This window comes from Accipiter gentilis, chromosome 15 (assembly GCF_929443795.1).
Source record: "Accipiter gentilis chromosome 15, bAccGen1.1, whole genome shotgun sequence".
NCBI classification, from domain to species: domain Eukaryota; kingdom Metazoa; phylum Chordata; class Aves; order Accipitriformes; family Accipitridae; genus Astur; species Astur gentilis.
The window spans coordinates 24,625,068-24,649,041 of record NC_064894.1 but is presented as its reverse complement, the minus strand read 5'-3'; the positions used below and the strand labels follow the sequence as shown (position 1 = coordinate 24,649,041).

General features: G+C 38.8%; 1 protein-coding gene across 1 annotated transcript in view; it reads right to left on the bottom strand.

Moving 5' to 3' along the window:
• Window positions 1–23,974, bottom strand: part of LAMA4 (laminin subunit alpha 4) — a 106,855-nt gene that overhangs the window by 28,858 nt on the left and 54,023 nt on the right. The window contains exons 9-21 of the mRNA XM_049817891.1: window positions 22,923–23,034; window positions 19,433–19,600; window positions 18,479–18,672; window positions 16,457–16,573; window positions 14,295–14,443; window positions 12,100–12,241; window positions 10,985–11,081; window positions 10,082–10,198; window positions 8,857–9,042; window positions 3,843–3,982; window positions 2,446–2,619; window positions 1,253–1,395; window positions 760–922 (exon numbers count right to left, since the gene is read on the bottom strand). Of these exons, the coding sequence (XP_049673848.1) occupies window positions 760–922; window positions 1,253–1,395; window positions 2,446–2,619; window positions 3,843–3,982; window positions 8,857–9,042; window positions 10,082–10,198; window positions 10,985–11,081; window positions 12,100–12,241; window positions 14,295–14,443; window positions 16,457–16,573; window positions 18,479–18,672; window positions 19,433–19,600; window positions 22,923–23,034 (1,902 nt within the window). The remainder of the gene's footprint in view (window positions 1–759; window positions 923–1,252; window positions 1,396–2,445; window positions 2,620–3,842; window positions 3,983–8,856; window positions 9,043–10,081; window positions 10,199–10,984; window positions 11,082–12,099; window positions 12,242–14,294; window positions 14,444–16,456; window positions 16,574–18,478; window positions 18,673–19,432; window positions 19,601–22,922; window positions 23,035–23,974) is intronic.

Below are 23,974 nucleotides of genomic sequence, written 5' to 3'. Positions count from 1 at the left end.
TAGGAGGGCTGCTTGTAGAACAGTAGTTAGATGTTTTTAGCACCTACTACAGTTAGCTTAAAGAACTTAAGTCTTTCTAAGTATGTTTTCATTCAGTCATGGAATTTTCATAGCCAAGATCATTCATAACAATTTCTAAATCCAAAAAGAGGACCTGGTATATTCACATAAGCAGGTTACGTGAGGTGCTAATTCATGCTGACTGCTAAGGACTAGACTGAAGCAACTGTCTCACACAGATTTTCAGACATGTCTTGCACAGGCAAGTCTTCATGCTGTTCTAAGGCCGGATTTAAACCAATGATAATTTAAATTCAAACAAATCACTATATTACTAGTTTCCCACACTGTCCTAATATTAACAGTACATTACTTTTCATTTTTGTGACAGTGGTAAAAAAGAAACTGTAAGCATCAAGATGTTATTAGCATTGAAAAAACCTGGTAACCTACAAACTTTGTGCAAGCTGGGCTAATAGGCCTGAATTTTTACATACTACTTAACAGCCAGCAAGCTTTTTTCTTATTACATTTCAGAAAACTTGAATGACAGCTAACAGGAATCTAATCATCTTACTGTATGACATGATATGCTTGAGAAAACAGTAGTTTTCACCATGGCTAGAAGATGGATTCCTAAGATGACAAATGACTAAATAAGGATATTTTATTTATTAACCATTTCTGTGTTTAAAGGGAAGCCCAGCAAGATAGGTTTGCATTATTTAGGTTTGAATACAGACTATTTATCTGACCAACCTGAAAGTCTGGAGGCACTCCACCAACGTAGAAAACAGTGTTTTCAGGTTCCAAATTCAGGAGAGAGCCAGGACCAAGAACCTCTCCCTTTTTGATGAATTTTTCTTCAGCTGTGCTGCTCAGACTGGGCACGGTTAAAAACATTTTGCCATGTCTTCCAATCCTGTAGAAGTGAATTGTAAGAAAAGAGAGTTTCGTGTTGGCTAAACTTCAAAAAGAAGCAGCAAGCCTCCAACTCCTGGAGGGGTTTTTATTTCCTCACTAGAAGACTGGTACTCTTGGGGAAAAGAAGGAGAGAAACTACAGACACTTTCTCTCCCCCCCTGTGGCCCCATAGGTCCTGGCTCTCTAAAAGCAAAGAGAATTTCCATTTATTTCAGAAGGAATAGAACCAGGTACTGAAGACTCCTGATGAGCAGTTCTGACCCAGCCTTATCTGTTTGATTTTTTTTTCTATTAACTGATTTTGGGGAAATGCACATTATCACTTTACCTCTCAATTTTGATGATGCTGAAGTAAGAAGGCCAGGTGCTGACTGGCTTGGCATCCAGAGGTATCTCCACGTCTTGGCCCCCCAGATTATAAATGTACACAAGGTTGTCATTTTTAATTGTGAGACCAATGTAATTTTTTGCCTAAAACACCAATGGAGAAGGGCGTCAGGGCTACAACATTGAAAGAGATTTAATGCAGAACATTAATAAAGGGTGGGCTTTATAGACTAAATGACACCTTTAAATCTAACTAATAAACAAAAGATTCATTCTCTAACTGCTTTCCTTCACCATATAAAACTGTACAGAAAAGGTCTCTGATATTTTACTTTATATCCATTTTGACTGAGGTAAATACAAGGACATGAGATGTCATCTGACCATAAATCAGTCATGTTCAGTGGGAAGCTGTTCATCAGTATTTAGTGTGCAGTGTCATATGCAGGAAATAGGAAGAAACATTTGTCTAAAGCCTAGGATTTATGCTGCAATTAAATATTCTGCCAAGAGGGGCTTCACTTGATTTATATTCAGTAGACACTCTTTTTAAAAAAGAAAAGCTTGCCTCTTTACCCTTCCCAAGTAACAGCTTGCCAGGATTATACCTGGCTTGTGAGGTGTGATTTTTTTCTTTTAGGAACCACAATTTAAAGAACAATTACTTCACAACACTTAGAGGTCGTGAGAGTATATGCCCTTTATAGGTGTTTCAAAATAGTGATGCACAGAGTGTACAACAGCAGCACAAGCCACAGGCAAAGAAACCTGCTTATGTTGTGGGCCTGTAACCTCAGAGATTTGGAATTGACACTGTCAGCAGCATAAACCTGATTAAAATGTGGCCCACAAAACCCAGGCAGATGATATTAACTGCTTCAGAGCACCTCAGTACCAACAGTGGAGATAGCAAGTGTGGCTCACAGCAGTGACAATCACAGCAACATGCTGCATAGACAGTCTAATTTGCTTCTTAGCAAGAGTTCTTTACTGTTTGGGGTGAGAAGTTTCAAGGACAGGCATCTCGGGAACCCTTGCTCTTTGCTTGTCACAAAATCAGTGACAGTCATATAGTAGACACCTCTTATTTTGAAACATAAAGAAATAGTGAGAGGAAAAACCAAGGGCAAATAAACTTCAAAACTATTTCAAATTTTTTTATATATATAAAAATTAACTGGGTTATACTCTTACATTTTTGTTTCCAAGGTACAAAATAAATCTGTCTGGAGATGCTGCCAGTTGTGGGTTGTCGTTCTGAAACTTTATGTACAAGCTCATGGAAGTAAAAGATTTCAGTTCCTCCACATTGATCTTTGGGTTGACTTCAACAGCTGATTGGCCTCCAAACATCATAGAAACTTGGACCTGCAGTTGCAAGTGTGCTAAGTGAGACATGTTATTGCTGTCTGGAGACATTACTTAAGGTAAATGTGCAAGAATACTTAACCAGCAGCCTTGCTTATTGCAAGAGCTAAGTTGGCACCTATATATTGGCTATGCAAAATTGTATGTTTATAACAGTCAATTCTGGAAGGCACTGTAAAGAAGATGAAGGAAATTAATTTTAAAATTAATTACAGCTTCTAATTAACTGCACTTAAGCATATTCATAAAGTAAATTAAATTTCAGTGGGACATAGATGTGTGCTTAGTTGAATCAGGGCTACATCATTATGTATGTCACATAATGAAATTCTTCCATAGCTATAAAACTTCTACACATAATTTATTTCTTTGCTTTGGGAGTAGTTTGACCAGTTTTCTGTTCACAAGTAATCCTCTTATATTACTGAAGTTAAAGTGATGAGATGCTAATAAAATTTTAAAACATGTTCATTTTAGTTCAAAATGCCTTCAACATTAACTGAAATAATGTTTTCAAGTTTAAGCACTGTATGCCTGAATGACAAAATAGATTTAAAGAACAGCCAAGCACTGCACATGTACTAACTGATTTTTCCTTTTCTTTTTTAAGTAATGTACGTGGACAGCATATTTCAGCAATGTGAATGTACAATAATGCACTGAATTTTTTATTTATCTGAATGAATTCATATATACTGTTTTAATTTTTGACCTTGGTGTTCTTGTTACAGAAAAATACCTCATAATTAATGTATGATAATGAAAATGTTTTCCTCTATTAAATGTGAGCCAAATGTTCTCTTACCCTGCAGAAAATTAATTCAAAAGAAAAAAAAGAAATACTGTCATCTCAGAAAAGTTTGCGTTAAATTGCCATAATTACTACTGCTTGTAACTAATGTTGCCAGCTGAGTAATGACCTATTAGTTTTAGCTTTAAATGATTTTGCTATTGTGGCCATCTTTAACACTTAGGCCAATTAGGTAATTAAAGTTGCTAAGGCAGTAGCAGTAGTCTACCATGAATACCATGGTAATGTTAATTGCTTGCAAATAGCCACGGTAAAGATTTTAATGACTTCCACAGTACTTTGTTTATCCAGTTGTCGGGCAGTGATAATGTCAATGTTTGGGCTTCTAACATAGCCCTGGAAAATGGAGCTCCTAATAAGATGCATTTGATTATTAGCACTAGTAACTAAAAGTCCCATCCAAAAGTTTTACCTTGCTTGCTACACTCCTGGTTTGAGCAATTAACTCTCTGATCCGCTGAATGCTGGAAGAAATATTGTTTGCTGGTGCCTTCTGTTCTACTCTGCGCAGTTTGTCCAGGAGTTGAGGGAAGACTTCTGTAAGTTTCTTCACTGCAGTTAGAAAAGACGTGACAGCTTGTTTTTTTTCCTCTTTGTAACACTGGTTTTGCACCAGGAAAATTCCTCTTTACCCTCTTAGGTTAACTCACCTATCTCCTTCTGCTTTAAGAACAAGTCCTAACTTTGGTGTGTGAGAGGCAGTGATTTCAGAAAGGGTAGAGATTTATCAGAATCTAGTATTGCAAAAGTTTTTAGAAAGAAGTTTGCACGAAAGAGACTACTTTTTTCATGGGACTTCTAGGTACTACCATGATGTTGTATCTCTCTAATACTTTCCTCAACGAGCTTTGCAAACGTTAACCATTCTAACCTTTTCATCTTCCTTCAAGGCAAATAAATGTTAAACCCAATTTTACAAATATGGCAACTGGAGCAGAAGGATTATTTGTTCAGCCTCTCACTGGATATCTGTGGCTGACCTGGGAACCACAGCTAAGAGCTATGGTTCATGAGCTCTTCAAATTCATTTTAGGGGACATGAATAGGTTATTTCCCTCAGGTCTCAGCTGTGCATCTCTTCCAGACGTTATCACCCAGATGATAGCAGCAACAGCTGCACAGGTGATGTGTCTGTGTGTGGTTCACAGCCCACTCTACTAACAAACACTACTGCTTTCAGACTGTGGTAACAGACCTGTACCGTACAACGGTACAAAGCCTTAGCTGATGATGCATGTGCACCTAAACTGAGAGTGGTAATCTCTTCAGCTTTCCTGCCTACATCTGCCAGGGGTCATGAATCAGAGTCCTGGACCTTTGGTCTTTCACTGCTGTGTCTTCTGGTACATGTGCAAGTAGGATTGTTATCAAAGGGAAATGCAGGTGCTTTGTTGTGTTTAAAGGGAGAGAAGTCCTTTCCCAGAAAGATAAGCAGACAGAAAAATTACTGAGAAAGAAAAATAACTACCCCTAATTAGAATCCAATTTCATCACATCAGATTCCAATGACATGCTGCCCTTTGAAGTATATTTACACATCACATCAGTTTTCATCTTTAATTAGATGTAGGTACAAGTAGCTGAGTATAATGAAATGTGATTTTAGCCACAAGCTACATGCATATAAGAAAGATCCAGTAGTCGTAGTTAATTTTTAATGACATGGATTCGCTATAAAGGTTAAGACCAGATTTGTAGGGTTTGCAGTTATATTTTAGGGGTTGTCAGCTTGTGTCCACCTGATCTTATATTCTTCCTCTCATATTTTTACTGGTCTGAGAGGACAGCGGAGAGACAGAGGAGCTAATCCTCAGATGTACTGAGACTGTATAGAAGGGAAAGAAGGAAGAGTAGGCTCCAATCACTCTTCTGTGCTTCCAGTTCTGTGTTGTCTAAAGATTGAAGCTGCTCTCAGCCTCATTCAGAGCAATCCAGAGTATGAAAAGATCCCATGGAGTCCTACCAGTCCTGCTTCACTTTGGATAGATTGAAAAGTTTTATTTGCCACAGTCCTGCTGTTTCTCTGCTTGGCTCTTTTCAATTGTGTTTTACTTTCCAAATTCAGTGTAGGAGTGGGCCATATAGAGCTTTAGACTCTCCAGTTATTCCCATTAATTCCTGAAAGACCTTATGTGTCAGGGGTCAGTAATCAGATATTCTATATAAGGCTTACTGTACATTAAAATGCCATTATTTTAGCAAATCCTCAAACAACTACAATGAATTTTAGGCCACAAATTAATTCCAGAATGCATCAAAATTTCTACTTAAAAAAACCTAACCAGTATAATAATCAACTTACAGAAAGTTTTCTCTGCCTTTTGAAATCAATGTTCCATTGCATTGGAAAAAAGCCCACATTCTCAAAGTAAAAAAATTGCAAGCTAAGAAAATTATTTAGCAAATTTCAACCACTTTTTTTTTTTTTTTTTAATAGTCAGCAAGAGAATTGGAATTGTGTCTGATCTAATATCTTAAAAAACTGGCTTTTCATCTGTTTGAAATTTGAGGTATTAAACTTTAAACACAACCATAACATGAAAACACAAACCTAACATCTACTACTACTAGTACTATTGTAAAATCTCACCATAAATCTCTTCCCCTTGTCCTTTATAATGGCATTCTTTAACACAGAAGAATATTGATTTTTTATTTTAGTTTTGGGGGTGATGGTGAGAGTGAAAAAGGAAAACTAGTCTTACCCAGTGATAAAATACAAAAAAGAATACAAGGGAAACTGTCAAGGAGGAAATACCTCAACTATAACCTTCCAGACACTTTCTCCTTTTGTGTTTTCCTTCCCAAACTGTCCTTCATCCTCTCTGCTGAAGCCTACCTGTTGCCTGCGCCATGGCGGCATAGGGAGTATTCTCAGACAAACTGCACAGCCAAGATATGCTCTCACGTTTCCAAAAATCAAGTGCAAGCTTTATTCAAAGGCAATCCAGACTTGCCAGCTTAGAGGCTTCAGCTGCCATGGTAGTGTTATTGGCATGATGATCAGGTGTTTTGGTGTTTCAGGCACCTGTCTGAACATTTTTTGTGACTTTCTTTTGGACTTTGATGGGCATTCCTCCTGCCACATCAACCTCTCCTGGCAACATACACAGCTGATCTGAGAACACTCCACCATGCCCTGGCGTGTCTACATCTGTCTTCCCAGGCTGTGAATCACAGTCGCATCTGACTGGAGCATTACCCACGCCAGCCTCCTTTGTAGCACTGATCTGTCTTCTCAGCTATTTCCACCTAATCTTTCTGGCAAAAAAATCATCGTGGCTTAAAACAAAAAAATAAATGCCTTTAGATGAACAATGCCATGGAAAAGCTGTTTCCACAAATGTAGTAGGGCACACATTGCTGTAGTTTGCATATTAGCATCTCTCAGTTAGTTTGTGGTCGGCAGGCCCTCCAGGTGCTCTGATATGATCAGAATACTTTCAAGGTGACTCCCTACCTGCAAACCCACTATCACAGAGAAGACGTTTTTGCCAGGCACATCACATAGGAGCTGACCTGTTCTTTACAACCTGTGTTGCGTGTACCATGCGTGTCTTTTTGGTAACATAACCAACTAGGAGAGCTGGGCCATCTTAGGTTTCTCCATTCTTACAGAGCCTCTCAAATGTTACTGGAAATATTTCTTATAGTATATTAGCTAGTATGAGAAGATTTTTTGAATCCTGAATATCTGCTGACATTTTGAGGATGAAGAACCAAATGCAGCTTGTGTTGCTGCTCTATATACTAAGCTGGCACTGATAAATGTTAAATGTAAATCCAGTGTAAAGGTAAATTAAACAAAAACCTTCATGTGTAAGCTATAGCAGACTGTGTCTCTTAGATGTTTTTCCTTATACCATTCCCTCCTTGAATGCCGATCGTATCCACATTTACATTGTCTTAAATGGGAGTTGGAGCCCATAGCCCACAGTCTAAACTGTGCTCTGTGGTGATCAAAAACATTTTACAGCAATGCAATACAACTGTTATATCAATTACACCTTTATGGAGCTCTGTGCAGTGGTTAACAGTGAGCTTACCCATTCCCGGAGGGAGTGGCTCAATGTTTCCCTGATTAAAAGCTCAGAGAAATGTGAGTTGCTTCCAGTTCTGGAGCCAAAGGTTGGGCTATTGAATAGTACTGAATTTCTTCTTGTGGAGGGAACCAGTTTTATACCGGTTATTGGGAGCACTCACTTAACCAAAAATATCAGTGTGAGTGTCTTATCCATTACTGAATTCTGGAAATAACATGACCCTTGGGCTTCCTCAGTCTAGAGGGAAGAGTGTGGCTTTGGGGCACTAGAAGCACTGCTGGGTTTGATACTCATAACACCATTTGGAGTAAAATGACACTCAAGTTGCAAAGCTCCTGACAGAAGGAAAAGGGATTTGGGGCAGTAGATCTGAGATTCAGACTTTCTGGAAGTAGAGTCAATGGAGTTATGGACCTTCCCTGAGGCACTTTCAGGAGGGAAGACATCACTGGACAGTGCTGCAGGTGATGGTACATATCATCAAACATATGCAGGAAATTTCTTGTTCTGGATTTCCAGCTTCCCTAGCTGTGAATACCTTGGGACCTTTGTGAGCCTCCTGAACAGAGCCAGGAATACATTGAGCCAATAAGTAGTGGTGCTTGTCAGCAATTTTTTATTCTGAATATTCTCACTTCTATTCTTTTCTTTTCTTTCCTAATTTTTCTTTTCCTTCTTTCACCAGTCACTTCATTTCAGCTTCACTCTCTCTGCCTCTTTTTCCACTCTTCCCTATCATCTTCATTTTAATTCTGTAGCCTGCCTCCATTTTTCTTTTGTCTTTTTATTTGCCTTAAATTTTTCATAACAAGTCTTCTGGTTTTTACTCTACTTTTCCTCCTTCCCCTGACAATAAAAGTGGAATTAACGTGATGTTTACATCTTTTCTAGCAATCACCCTGCTTAAATACTGTATTTCCTCCCTAAGCCTCTTTGCCTCCTTTGTTTAGACTACAAGCTCATCAAGTCAGGGACCTTTTCTCCTCCATGTTTGTACTACTGAGGGCAAAAGGGCCCTGTTTTCAAATGCCTCCCAATGTTTAAAAAAAAAAGGAAACTACCAATCATAATAGCAAGAAGTATTTAAACAAGCTGTCTACCATTCAGTGTGACCTTGGTACACTGATAAAAATGACTTAGAAGCCAATAAGACTTCAGCCCTTAAGTGTTTAAGTCACTTTTGGAAATGCTTAAGTATCCAAAAGTTTTAAAGTATAGTCAAGTCTCTAGAAAACTGCTGATTTTTGAAATGTTTTCATGGAGGTAAGATGCTAGAGGATTATATGCAATGAACATGCAATGTAAACAATTCATATAACATGATGTTGTGATGATTCACTGACCTTTTAATGCTAAGGAATGGCAAAATTCAGGTCACCCTACCTGCATCCCCAGCTGAATGCACAGCACTGTCGTATGCTGCTGAGTTGTGCTGGAAGTCTTGCAGGTTTTGAGACCACAACCTCACGTTCTCATCCATGGGGGCCGTAGCCTGCGTTACTGTCATGGTAGCACTTAGAGCATCTGCAGTCTTCATTTTAGCTTGCTCCAAACGCTCTCTGGCCTCCACTACAAAATAAATAGGGGATGAGAAGAAATGAACTTTTTCAAAGATTCAGGCGAGCTATACCCAGTATCTAGAAAGTGGTGAGGCTAAGGGGATTTTACCTTCTGCAGAATGGGGACCCAGCCTTGCTTGGCTGGTTTTCTCTTTATTTCTACAGGGAATATTCAAAACTTCCTGTGGTTGTTCTACAATCATATTAATTCTTAAAATTTAAGAAATTCTCATTACCATTCTAGATTGTTAGAAATTTTCAATGTCCTTGGATTTTGATGGCTGTTACATAGGCAAGGAAGTTGGAACAGAGATGAAAAAATACATTGTTTGTCATCAAGTTTTTAAAAGAAAATGCACATATTTGTTGAATATTTTTCATGAAAGTTATTTTGAAGGAGCGAAACCCAAGACACTGAAGTGGTTTTGTTTTTTCATACCTGGCATTTTGGGTTTTTGTTTGGTTGTTTTTTGGAGTTACCAGCTACTCTATTTGTAAAACCTGTGGCATTTTGCATATGGTAATGTCTTGGCAGTAAAACCCAGCCATTTTTAGTTGAAGTTAATGAAGAAATCTTGACCATGTCAGTTTTGAACACCTTCAGATATACTTGCTGGATGGTCTATGATGTCTCTTTTCTGAAAAACTAAGGTGAGGTTTTGTCAATCAAGGCTGCCAGTAATTACCTCCCAAATAGTCTACTTGGCAGGTGTGATGTATATGTGAATTAGATTTGGACTATCAATACTGCAAAACCATAGACTTGTAGATTCTCCATGGCCTGAAAAGATCAAGAGTAACATGGGAGAGGACGACTGTAGTGAGGAGGATCAAGAAGAATGTTAGTAATTTCCTGTGGCAAAACATGTAATTTGATTATGAATATGTTAAAGTTGGATGTTTGCTATCTAGGTCTTGTAGTTTCAAATTCGTTTAGGCCTCCCTGGGACTGAAATTTTAATACCAACTTCATAGGTGATATGCAAAGATAAAATATGCTCTTAAATATGTGAAGATAAAGCATCATAAAATGAAGTTCCTCTTACAACCTGGCTCTGCTGATTGCATTTTTGTGATGGCTCTCATCAGTTGGCTTCGCAGAACACTCATTCTAGCAAGAGTGCCATTAACATGCCGGCTAGTGTCTGCAATGGTTAAATCATTACCTGCAGGGAGAAAATAGGAGGTATAGTTGAGTGGCATCAAAGTGGTGTTTAAAAAGGTATATTTTATCCTGTGGAAGTATGTTATTAAGCATTTAATACACCATAGGCAGTGTACTATGGCCTCTTTTAGTATAGGTCATACTAACACTCTTGACTTCACATAATCTAAAGGAAAAAGCAACCTTGCAGGTCCCAGTCATTATTTGCATGCCAGAGGCTGTCTTAGAAAAATCTGGAGACCTGTATCTCAGTCAGTACTATCCCACTCTGCTTTACCAGAACTGCTAAGAATAGCTGCAACAAGTATACAGGAAAAGTTTTAAGGAACTCAAAAGGTCCTGAAAAATTGAAGAGGTGATTTCTGTAGTTTGAGTTTTCTTTCATTTTCAGTGAAAAAAAGTCCAAAATACCTTAACATTTATTATTAACCTTCACTGGTGAAATCCAGCTTTCAGAACACTTACACTGTTGTGAATTAATTTCAGTTGAACTACTTGATTGAGTATATTTACCCGTGAACAAGACTTTGCAGGAACACATTTAAGCAGTGGTTGTATCTGAAATGGTCCTTTTGTGAATGAAATAAACTTTCAGCACGTGGCAGGATGACAACACATGAACTACTCATACTGTGCCTGTGGCCATTTCAAGTACTTTGCGTGGTAACTTCAATCAATACACTATTCTGTTACAGCAGTAGTTCTGCCTTAGTGATGTGCCTTTGAAATTTATTTTAACATGCATGCTTATAAACTGACTGGGAAGATAGAAAGGACATATATTTACTGTCATCTGCTGTCCGTTGTAGCTCCATGGCTTGGTTGAGGAGTTCTTCGCTTTTACCTTTATGGTAAATGATCTGAGTGTCAATTCCAACTGCAGCCTACAAGTATGTTCCAAAAAAGAATGTCAGAATAATGTTTATCAAATGTTCCTCTTTATTGTGTTTAATTGTGGACAACATATTACTTCATATAAATGCAACTGCAAAGTCACTGCTGTTTCATTTCATCTGAGGATTGGCGGTTAGATTGGGAAAAGTCTGAAAAGCAAAATTTTCTCTAGATTGCAATTCAAGTTTAGAGAAATGTATGCTTTTCCAGGCAACAACACTGAATAACAAAGATGGAGAAAGCACAGAAGTCCTCTTAATTTATCAACTCTAGTATGGTCAACGTGATACTCATGTTAGTTAGGCACTGTGACTGTTCATTTCTACTGTCATCTCTCATGGGTGATAAACACTTGCACTGCGTGGGGAGCTGCCTTGCAGTCCCCAGTAGTGTGCTGGAAGCAGAAGGTTGGACTTGAAATCCCACAGCCCTGTAATCTAACCAAGTCCTCTTGCTATCCCACTAATAAATTGCTGGTAAGTAGCATGTATATCAGTTGGAAACTATATATGTAAAAAAATACATATAAAATATTTCAGAACAGTGGGGCCAGAGACAAAATTAGCATCCTCATCCCTGCACTGAGTGTGTGAGTGGGCTCTTTGCCCCATTTTAACTTGACTTTCTATGAGAAACAGTGATGTTTCTGTTAGATGTCTTGACCGCCTTTCTTGCCACATGGTGCTGTGTGGAGTAGGAGGGCTTGGGCACTAATGCCAGCTCAGGTTCCTACAGGGCCAGGGAGTTGTTTGGAGTTTCACAGAACAGCATCACCCTATACTTAGGGACAGAAGTACCTGTTGCGTCTTTTCAAATACCAGGGGACTTTAGGCTGGCAGAATAATTAACTACCTAGCATTTAATTCAGGAAATAGTAGATGAAGCAAAATGTGCAGTGAGAAGTCCAGTGCTGACAGTTAACCTAAATCTTGTTTTTTCTTTATACTTAGGTGTCTGAAGTCCCTGAAGCATTGCAAGATAAAAGCTGATATTATGAAAATTACTTACATCATTGACCCGGTTTGTTGTGTTCAGTGCCAGCAATGCAGCTTTATTAGCTTCTTCAATATAACCAGCAATGTTTTCATAAACATTTGAAGCATTTATTGCCCTTTGTACCAAACCATTTGTATCAACACCATACAAATTCCTGTTAAAAAGAGAGTAAAAGGAGGAAGAAACCAGACTGAATCAAACTAGTTTCAAATTGATTAATTTTCTTACCATTGTGTGAATTCTGACTACATAATTACACAGATAAATATACTTGGCCTAAGCAGTATTCTCTTCATTGTGTATGACCATTTATGTCAATCTGAAGCAGGTGAAAACTATGTGGATAGAAGGTAATTCCAAGTGGTATAACTTTGGGAATTTTGCCCTCAACATCTATGTAAGCAGCAGCAAATGACTACTGAGCTTTTATCTTTTTTTAGTGCAGATTAGATATTCCATGAATTAACAGAATAACAGATCCATCAGTAGCCCTTCTTTAGGGTTAACTTCTGGCCATGAATGGAAAGACTTGTGTGTGCCAGTGATCAGGACAGCTGTATCACTGGGCTGTTTATATTTTCCAAAAGTAGGTGGGAAAAGGGGGAGGATCAGATGAAGGACTGCCCATGGTCATGATACTTTGCAAAAAGTTAGATTTAAAAAACACAAGATAGCTTTTCTGGCATAGTAGATCTTCATTTGCATATGAGGTGATAACTGGTCTTTAGGGGAGATTCCAAACAGCAGTTGGTTCAGGGCTCAACCTTCAGCTGTTAGCAACTTTGAATAAATATTATTTTTTTAAGATTTTTGTGATAAACAGATTTCAGAGTATATGTTAAATATAGACTAAATATATATATATTTACATGTGTGTGTAATCACTTCAAAGTGTTTGCACACTGAGAGATTATTAGGTTTCCAGATTCGGTGTTGTTGCAAGAATTTCCTGCTATATTCCCCTAAGACAAAAGAAGAAACTCTACCAAATAAAAGCCTAACAGGCTTATAAAGCAAAACCATAGAAACAAAATTATTTGAAAACAGGCTAAATGTTTTAAAGGATTAAAGTTTCACTGCAGGATAATCTTCTCAACAAATAAAAGAGTCAGCACATTTCCATCTGGATATTTCATAATTATTTCTGTTTGCTTTCTCTTAACTTCCTAATGTGTTGGACTTGGTAGTAATTTTTAAATTATTTTGGTAAGGGATGAAGGCTAGCCATATGGGGTATTTTCTTTCAAGTGATTCTGCTGCCCCCGGTTAGCTGATCTCAGACTGAACATATTGTTTGGTTTTTAGGCTGTCTGTAGTTTGTGTGGTGTTACAGAACAGAGTTTCAGATGTCAGCTTTATACAATTGTATAAAAGACAACCATCTGTTATTTTTTTCTCTATTTTAATCTCCTATCTAGGGCATACTAATATTAAGAAACAATTGGTATTTAGGTAATATACTTGAAGAGTACTTTTAATTTTATCTTCCAAAAGCATATGTCCATGATGTTACTTAAGGTAGAATTTGGTGAAATATTTTATTTAAGAATTCATTTGCAGCAGTGATTTTCCATGGGTAGTCCCGATTGCAAATAAAGTCAAATTTCAGGTCTGTCTAGAAGTGACTTGTTAGTAGATTGGGGGATGTTGATGCATTTAGTATCTTCCAGCAAAATAGGAAGACTTATAGTAAGTTTTTGGTGTTACGGTGGGCCAGTTTCACAGGAACACAACCTATTGAGTATCAGAACTACTCCATCTGTAAACCAGTTCTTGAAAAAAAATGATCCCAATGCCCATTTCATGGCCCATAGTGCTGAACATTTTTAATGTGAATGAACTTACTGACATGAGCTGTTTCTGCAAATCCCATTTAATCTGACTGTATTATTTTATTCTTCAGTGATCTACCTTTCCTATTCTCTTGCTATGGGAAGAGAAAAACATGCCAAATTAGAAAAGGCAGAATATCATGTAAGATATATGTTTATTCTTTGAAAAGATTAATAGATTTTGCTTAGCTCAACTTCAGCTGTTCCCTCTGGACCATGACAAGTCCTTCCATACATGACTTAACAGTGATTTGTTTAGTGCCTATTTACAGACAGCATATTTAATGTCACCGTGTTTCTGCTTGTCTTTTAGTTCATTCAGCTGTTCAGTCAGTAGCACTTGCATGAACAGAGTCTGCTGAAGTTAAATTTTACCGGTCCAGCTCATCAGCAAGTCTTCTTAGGTTGTGTGCATGATGCATAGCCTTTTCTACCAAATCATCATCAAACAGAGACAGATTGGCTAGTTTTTCCTGCAATTCCTTTTTTGCTCCATCTATTTCTGCGTAGAACCCTGACACATTCTGAAAAAAATATGGAAGGAAGGAAAGAAGATGAAAATCGTAAAAAATCAGGTCTGTATTTTTATTATTATGTTTTATTTTACGGTTTTTATTATTATAATGTTGTTGTTTTCTGTTATATTTGTTTTATGTTATATTTTTAACAGATCAAAAAGAGGAAAGATGTAAAAGAGTCTGTCCCATGAATGTCAGTATAGCAAGACTAATGCAGGAAGATAAAAATCAACCAAAAATTCTAGGAATCCCTTAAAAAGATATTAGAGATATATGTGTAAAATACAGAAGAAAGACAGTTGAGAAATGTCTAACTATCTTTTATGTTTGCTCCAGAATGGTGACAATGACAAGTCTCACAGAATAGGTGAATTAATTAAACTCGCTAATAGGTGAAGTAATTAAACCAAATCTTTGCAAAAATCCCCTTATTGTGGTTCTTAAATTGGGAGATGGAACCAATAATTTTTTTTTTTTTTTTTACCCCTTCGCTGTGAAGTCTGCAGGCCAGAAATTATTTTTTAGAACTTTTAAATGATACCTATACAAGTAAACTAAATAGTGCTGTAGTGGTTGGGCTAACGCATCATCCCCTTACTGCATGGGTCCTGGCACTGTTTTGGCCCTGGCCAGCTGCCACTCTCCCAAACCTGCCTCCTTGGGGAATAGCACGGGGCAGTGCCTGTGGCCCGGGGACAATTTGGCAATTGCTGGAGGGGGGCAGAGAGTTTAGCTGTACTGCTGTGAGCTGTGCCACATCGCGGAAAACGGGCCCTGGTCCCTTTCTGTCTCCTTGCACAGAGACATCCCTCATGCTAAGAAATCTTGGGTTAGTCTAATTTGTAGATTAGTGCTCCTAAATACTTCCTATATCTATTTGTAGGCAGGAGAAGTAGTATCCCTTTGCCTTAGCCATACTTCTTCCTTATATGAAATACTTGTGGGGAAGAATAATGGGCCTGCAGTCACGTTCTCTCCAATACACAACCTTGCTGATATGTTTGAGGATTATAAATGCGGCCTCAAAATACACAAAAAAAGGATGAAATGGAGGGAGAGAAAAAGGATGAATGAGCGAAGCGTGAAAATACTTATTGCTGATGAGGATGGAAGATGTATGATGTTTGCATACTACTTCTTTCCCTGCAGTGTGAATGTACCCTCTGTGTAAACTTATCCACAAGAGTGGGGGACCTGAAATGATAAACTGCAGCAATTTGTTTTGCACAAAACACAGGGGAAAAAAAAATCATGCTGCTTGATCACCTAGGGAGGGTTATAAAGCAAGCTGTTTTCCTTCTGTTTTCTCAAATAACTTTTTCAAAGAAAAATTAATGACTTCTGATATTTATTTTTGTGTTAAAAAAAAGAAGTGGGCAACTATGACCAAAGTCAATGTCTGTGGAGAATTTTCCTTTGTCTTAAATTACCTCAAAATGTTAAAATAAAACATGAAAAGAAAAAAAAAAAAAAAAAAGCAAGCTTTGGTAAGTCCAAAATCCTAAAATTTCTAGAAATTTCCTGCAACACCTTGTCTCATTCAAAACACTTGATACTAGTCTACGGTTCCAGAAGAGGAGTTCTGTAAGACAATCTGTTTATGTATGTTTTACAGCCTGACAGTGGCTGGTTTTAACACTGGTATCTGGGATCTGTAGCCTTCTCCTATGCTCACTTGCCGGTACAAGAAAAGGAATTTAGCATATAGTGCAGTCTTTTACCAGAGCATCTTTTGGCAGCTGCATGTAATTAAATGATTGAGAACTCTGCAGCAAGATCCTTCATTCAGCTCTGCCTACAGTTAGGTGTCCTTAGAATATGATTGTATTTCTGATGCAGTAAAATGTAATTGCAAAGCTTTTCATGCAGGAAGATTTATACTTTTTGGGGGGAATATTCATCAACATTTCATTGAAGCAGTATAAAAAAGGAGAGTTTTTTATTTAGTAGTCTAAACACATGACTTAAAAGTTCAAAAAATCAGGACATATCATTTAAACAAGTCACTGAGGCACCTACCTTTATTACCTCACTTAACTCAGAGTTGACCTTTTGTGGTCCTGCCAAAATAGTTGTGGCACTTAGCAGAATGTCGTTCACTTCATCTATTTGCTCTTTTATTTTCTCATGTTGTTTCTACAAAAAATAAAATAAAATAAAAATCACGTCCAAACCCATCTGTGCATTGCTAAAATACAGTGTTACCATTTTTGTTAAATTTATTAAAGTTAATTCAAAAGATGAAGTGATGAACTAAATGAAACTAAATTTGAAGTCTAAGTTTTTCCCAGACATCTGTAACAGCTGCATATTATAATGTGATTGTGCATTTTCTTGTCTTTGTGAAAGAAATGTTGGTTTTTTTAAAATTTATTAATTTCATTCTTTATTACAGCATGAGCACTTACTGGAATGAATCATTATTCAGTGCACTGCCAGCAGAGACAAATTAAACATGGATTTTTCATAGTGGTCTGGAGACTAGTTTTTTTCTGGAGGTTTTTTAAATCTACAGTAGAGAGATCTCTTTTCCTTGTCAATAGTAAAGCTAATGTGAACAATCTCTTTTGTACAGCATCTGCCTTCATTGTGAGTAATAATGAAGATCCAACTGGTTAAAAACAGTGAATAAATGCGACTACACATTTCAGGCTTTGCTTCATAAATGTGAGATGAGCTGCAGCTTGGCACTGTAATTATGAAACAATGGAACAACAGAAGAGGCTTTGTACGTAAGGATCCCAAGCTGCTTGTAGAAGAATTCACAAGAGCAGCACGCCTGATTTCTCTATTGAATTATTAGACCTTCCACATCAGCATGAACTTCTAGCCCTGCAAATTTCAAGAGCTCAAAACTTAGCCACTGATGCTGCGAAACCCAGAGGTTGGCCTGAATTTGCAAGATCATTCTTCAAATCACAAAATTGCTCCCCAAACCCCTCTCCTCCAGAATCCAAACAATTTCAGACATTGAAATGAAAACAGTTCACTTCAAATGGTCCCAAATTGTTCTCTGTCGTTTTCTTCCTTGCTGAAAAAATGAAGAGAAAATTTTTAGGTGGGACATTCTGGTTTTGCATTCCTTAAAGAAAACTAAAGAAAATGGAGAAAGAGTCATAAAACTGCTGGGAGGAGAAAAAATAGTCTTTTTGTATGGCTGATGGATTGGGTACTTTTCTGGGATAAGAGACCTGAAAATTCAATTTCCTCATCAGCCAGATGGGATTTGAACCTAATACCACCACTTACAAGCAAGCATGCCCCCTTTCCGTGCTGCAGGGGACATGTCTCCTCTGAGCTCTCCTCTGGAGTGATTACTTTGTTCAAAATACTGAAACCATTCATTTGAACAGAGCATAAGGGAAAACTGCTGTAGCCTTACAGCTAGGCTGTTCACCCAGCAAGTAGGAAACTCAGTTTCAAAGTATCTGTTGTGGAGCAGTTAGAGAATGGATTTGTGCTTGAAGATGCCAGGACAATTGTCTGCTCTTCCTGAAAAAATGGGGATGCATTTTGTTTAAAGAGGAACAGGGAGAAAGTTTGGACAAGACAGCATGAATGCACTCAGCCCGGGGCAAAAAATGCAATGCAGTGTCTTTATAAATAATTATTTTCATAGAATATAATTACTCTTTTGTGAGCATGAAGCCCTTCCACATTATAAATCAGTATGTAATAGGTGAAACAATCCCACCACAATATTTATAACAGCCATGCTACATGGAATTTTAAACTTCTTGGGTTTTATTGTAATGTCTTCCTACTTTAGGCATCAGTATCCATCTCTTCCTTGGCTTGCAGAGACATGCCATGCCAAAACTTGTCATTTATTGTCACTCCATGAATAAATAATAGTATCTTGCACTTCCACAACTTATTTCTTAGAATTGGAGAGTCAAACTCATCCTGCTGAGTGGTCCAAGAAATTCTTTTTTGGTGTGGTGATTCCTGAATCTAAATTGTTTGCAATCTACTATTTTAAGCGCCAGCAGAGATGGAGTGTTCAGAGACAACAGTTATGATAAATGTACTGCGTAGTACCTCACGCCTTTGAAGATTGGCTGTGTTTTCCTTATTTATATCTTCCGTTTGTATAACATAGTCAAGCGCCTGGTCTAATGCCTCCTCCAGGTCTGACAGTTTCACATCCTGTTCACTGAGCTGCTCCAGCACATCAGACACTAGAGATCTAGTGTCATTGTACCTCTCGTGAAACTCTTCAACTTGGTGTAGCACTGAGAGAAAAATCAGAGGCCACTGATTAGTCCAAACCTTGGATTTCTGACAAAACTTACCTATGAAACAATTTCTGTTGCTGTTACTCAGGGGACAGTAAAACACAGTTGTTAAGAGCTCACTTGAGAGGTCATGTACCTAGATTTTAATTTCCCCATCTTTTTTGAAAAGGAAAGATACCTCTCATTTTAGTACCTCATTGTAATCCCATTGATTCCCCCTCTCAAGTAGCTTTTCCTAAAAGAAACTAGGTTTGGCTTTCCTGGCTCTTCATTTGTTTTTCATTGTCACAGCTAACCAGGCTGTTCTGGAGAAAGCAGTCCTTATTGTGCTGGGGCTCTGACTCATGTTCACCAAGCAGTGAGAATTCGGCTGCCACTCTTTCCCATACCAGCAGTTTTTCTCTCTCTCTGTTGGAGTTCACTGTCCCCATAGCAGAGCTGGCAGGAGGGAAGGAAGATGTTCACACGAGCAGTTCTAGCCCTGGCACAAACCTTCCTAAGCAGCTATTGCTGAGGTGCTGCAGTGCACAGGCACGCACAGACACACGCATATTTTTCTGCCCATTCTGCCATGGGGGCAGCAAGCGCCAGCAGAGACCTGGGGCCGGCATTTGGAAGCACCAGCATCTTCAGTACACCGGTGCTTGTCAAACGCCTGCTGGTCCTTCCCAGGGGCTCAGCAGTACATCCAGAGCTGCTTGGCCTGTGCCAGCTGCACATCGACATGTGGGTGGATGGAAACAGTTTTAAAACTCACACTTCTCTGCTCCGTCTTCCTCTTCATCTGCAAGTTGCTTCTGATTAGTGAAAGGCTTGCGGCGTTTGATCTCCTTCAGCATCTCCTCAGCCACACTCAGCTTCTGGGAAATTTCTTCAGGGCTGAGCTCTTGTTGAATTGCATAGTATTTCATCTTGCTGCTGATCTCTGTGGGAAAAAGAAACAGATGGTCAATCCAGCATGGCTACAGCGAAGTAAATACTGTGGAGTACTTTTACTTTTGTGAATCCAGATCGTGTTGATGGCAAAAGAAAGTTTTAATTATCTTCCAACTTTATAGTAGGTAATTATGTTTAATCCAGTCTTAAAATTAAATCTGTAAATAAATCACACTTTCTGGCATGTGTGGGGGTCTCATCAGAAGAGGATGAGATTAAGCGGGCATGGGTTGTGTGCATTATTTGGCTTGGCATTTCTTATAGGCTGGGATCGTCATTTTATTCTGAGTTCTGTGGCATGCAGCAGGCTGGGCCTTTTGTCCCGGATCATGGGTTTTCAGTGCTGCTGCAAAAATGGTATGTTTATTAAATAACAACAACGGCAAGGAGACTGGAGTAACCTCTTTTTCCATCTGAAGAAGTTTGTGGCACCCTGAAGAGGTAACATATGGCTTCTGGCCTGGCACTGCCTAGCTGGTTTGGAGATAGATACTATTTCAAGGCTTTGGTCTCAGTTCAAAAAACACTGTTGGATCCCTGCTGCTGAAATTGAGTTTACCCGTCCCCAGTGTAGGCATTACAAAGTTTACCCACTTCACACTCCCTGGCCTCAAATACCAGTCACCTCCTCTTTTATGCCCTATGATGTGAGTAGCTTTGGCTTGTGTTCATCACCACTTTTGTGGATAACCAGAGCTGGCAAAGCCAGCGCTATGCATCTGTAAGGTCTTTATAAAAAATAGATGCGTAGTTGTGGCACAACTGATTCTTTGGCAGAGTGTCTTTGTATGCAGTTTCTTGCTGGCTCCTGAGCTCATTAATGAAGCTTTAAAGGCTCATACTGAGCAGTAACAGATCACAACCAGCAGCTCCATGGATTTCTTTTTCCTTCTCACGCTGGCACAGACATGTGCATGTGTGCAAACATACACCTTCCCTTCAGTAAAGAGCGGCTTACCTTCTACAGGGGTGATGCCCCTGTAGAAGAACAGTTTTCAGCATGGTGGAAATAATTTTCATCTACTTGTCTCCAGCTGCTTTGTGGGTGAACAAGCTCACTCTTTTTATTCACAGCCATGGGTGTTGCTTCTTCTATGATAGCTCAACCTGCTTGTGTTATTTGTGTGCTAAACTAGATACATGTCTGCCTTCTCTGGTTCCTGTTCTGCCCCAAACCAATTAATAATACAAAAGGATGATCCACAGAAATCAACCAGTGATTGTTAGTGACATACAATGAGGCTTATGCTGACACATCTGCTCAATAATTGTAGAAATAAAATGTGACGGTTGGCCAGACAGTCAAAGGTGATTTAGAATTACAGGTGTAAGAAGGTACTACAAATGTAACACCCTATGAAGCTGGTCTCACCCTGCCTCTTTTGTGTGAAGTGATATGTTAACTTAACTATGTTTGTGGAAATAAAGTAATGGTTGAAGCACCCATGGAGATAAGGATAAACAAGGATAACAGTTGATATGTAACCATTCTTCCTTACACAAGTTGCCACAGAGCTTGTGATAATTGCTCTAAGACAGAAGTACTCAGGTCTGTTCATCAAGTATTTCTATTCAAAAAGGGCTGTTTAACCTCAGGTACTGGTCAGCCTTTCTATTCTGATGCCATATACAGCTTTTGTATACTGTTGGCTTTGCCAGAGACTGGGAGAAATCAGTGTGCTGTACAGCAGGATGGAGGCTTTCATGATGCGGATGTACAGGTGACAGGGATGTTTCTGAGTACATTCCCTTGGGGTTTTATTGCTTTCTGTAAGTACTGAATAAGAAGCTGGAATTGGTTTAATCTCAGTTTTATATGTCAGCATGATAATGATATGCCATAGATATTCCAGATGAAGATAATCTTCTCTGACTAGGAAACCTTTTTTAAGTGCAGTTGTGCTTGGGAAGGTATTAACTGTTGTCATTTATCCTTTGATATACAGGATAGTAGAAATTCTTGAAGATGCAAGAGGTTTCACAGGCTCTAACTAAAAAAAAAATCTTAATCTGAGAAGGTGTAAAATACATACATACACAGTCAGAAGAGAAGTTATCTTTTGAAATTTACGCTAGCTCTAGAGATGCTTTTATTGCTCTAGCATGTTGCCCAAGGATGAACTTTATAAGTTTTATCTGCATCCCCTCACATCATATGGACAGATGAACAGGACACTGAGACAATAGGTGACAGTTTGTCCCAACATTTTAATGTGAAAAAGCTCTTGGTTTCACTCTCTTCCTAATTTTGGGAGATCATCATCATGTTTACCTCTCCTACTGTGAAACAGCATCACTATAACCGTTTCTGATGGTCTGCTCTAGCCACACGGTTTACAATTCTGCTGTTCACTTTTACCAGAGGCAGCGCTTTCTTGGTGGAAAAAGAAGGCAATGAGAATGCAGTTTTCCAATTCTATTTCTGTATTTCAGAAAAAAAAAAGAACAAGAGGACAACAGCTAGTCTGTAATGCTCTGTGGATGTGTCTGGACCCAAACTCAGTTGGAAATTCTGGTCAGATGAAGCAATAAGCAGCTTTTAGTATCTCATTTCTAAAAGAAAATCACCATCACCTCCCACACTGAACTTGGAGAAGCAGTAAGTTCAATAATTTATTTACTATTCAGCATCCTTTTCTTTTTAGAAGCATCTGCATGAAGTTTTATAAACAAGCACAATCCTCTCAGCAACAGTTTGCTAAAAGGCAAAAGCTGGATTTAAAGTAACACTCACTGGTGTGATCACCAGAGTTAGTCAGACCTAACTGACTGCCATGGGTTCAAAAGGGAAAGCACAATTTAAAAAAAAACTGTCTAGCTATTTATATGGCCTCCATTATTTATCAGCCAGAGGGGAAAAGTGCACTTGCATGAATCTGCTGACAAGTAAGACACAGCACTCTCGTTGCCCATCCTGTGCTTGTGTTTGTGGCTCCATCCAGCCCCAATCTGATACTGACTCTTTTTTTTTTAACCACAAGTGTATATAAATACGTTGAACAGCTATTCAAACAAACTAAGGCTACAAGCTGAATTAGCTTGAAGTATTTCATGTAACTCTATTTGCTATTATTTTGCTCCACCAACAAGAGAAAAAAGAAACAGAAGCTCTTGTTCTGGGTGTCAGACCAAGACAACCCATGGTGTCAGCTGTCTTAAGAGAGACAAGTTTTTGTCATGGCATTGCAGGCTGCAAAAGCCTTATGTGTGGGTTGCTTTGTGAGAGTGCCCAGGTACTACGACATTTTTTTGCTGAAGGTTTCATTAATACATGCTTGACACTGAGCTGAACCAGAAAGAAATCTGTTTACCTTGAATGTTATCCCTCATATTACTGAGCTGCTGCACAAGCTGAGTAGCACGGTTGTTGGTCTCCATGGTTTCCTTCTGTACTAGTAGGCCTTTGCTGGATGCTTCATTTCCCTATGAATAAACCATGTGAGCTAGACATTAGATTTCTTTTCAGATCCATATGCATGTGTGAGGATGAGCAGTGTAAACACACATTTTGCTTTCTCCTGATGAGCATGCGAAAGTCCATTTATCATATAAAGTGGTATTTACAGAGATGTTTGAAGTGAAGGGCTGTCTTGGTATTTTCAGAATTGCAGAGTGAGAGATTAAAATCTGTCCCATATTTATCCATCATTTGCTGCAATCAAATTGCCATAAATTATGTACAGTTGTAAAACTCCCATCTGCTGAGTCTCCTAGGCATTCAGCGGGGCTGGCTCATTTTGCTGGGTATGGTGTTTCTGAGTAAGCCTATAGACTGAACAACAAGGTGTCGCGCTCACAACCATTTTTAGATCGGTGTCTCCCTCAAGTGAGGTCCCCAGCTCTGGAACTTGTTAAAATTAAGAGGCACGAGGATTCAAAATACTCTAAAGAGCATAGCCACCCTCCTATACTATATTACTTTGGAGGCTGTACTCTGCATTATGTTCCCTTACATGTAAAAGAAATGAAAAGTTACCATGTCATTGTAGTTACCATCTTTCCGAGAAGGTCACTGACTTTGGGCATCCTTAGATTTAATTTTCAGTGGTATTTCCCAGGAAAGAGGAAAAAAATATGACTGCTGTGCCATCGACATTTCCTGGACCTTCTCTGTGTGTGTGTGTGCATGTGCGTGAGTAAGTCCGCACCGCACGCTCGCCGGTGGCAAGGTGTTTGATTCACGGTCCCCGTTGGGGCTGCATCAGTAAAAATTCCCACCATAAAATTAATTTCTGGGTTTGGGGCGCTGCAGCCACGACCCCCGAGGCTGTCCGCCTTCTTGCTGGGGGTTTGGGGAGGCACCAGGTGGCGCTTGAAGGCAGGGCCAGGGCCCGAACAGCAGGCTTTCTAGAAAGGTCTTAGT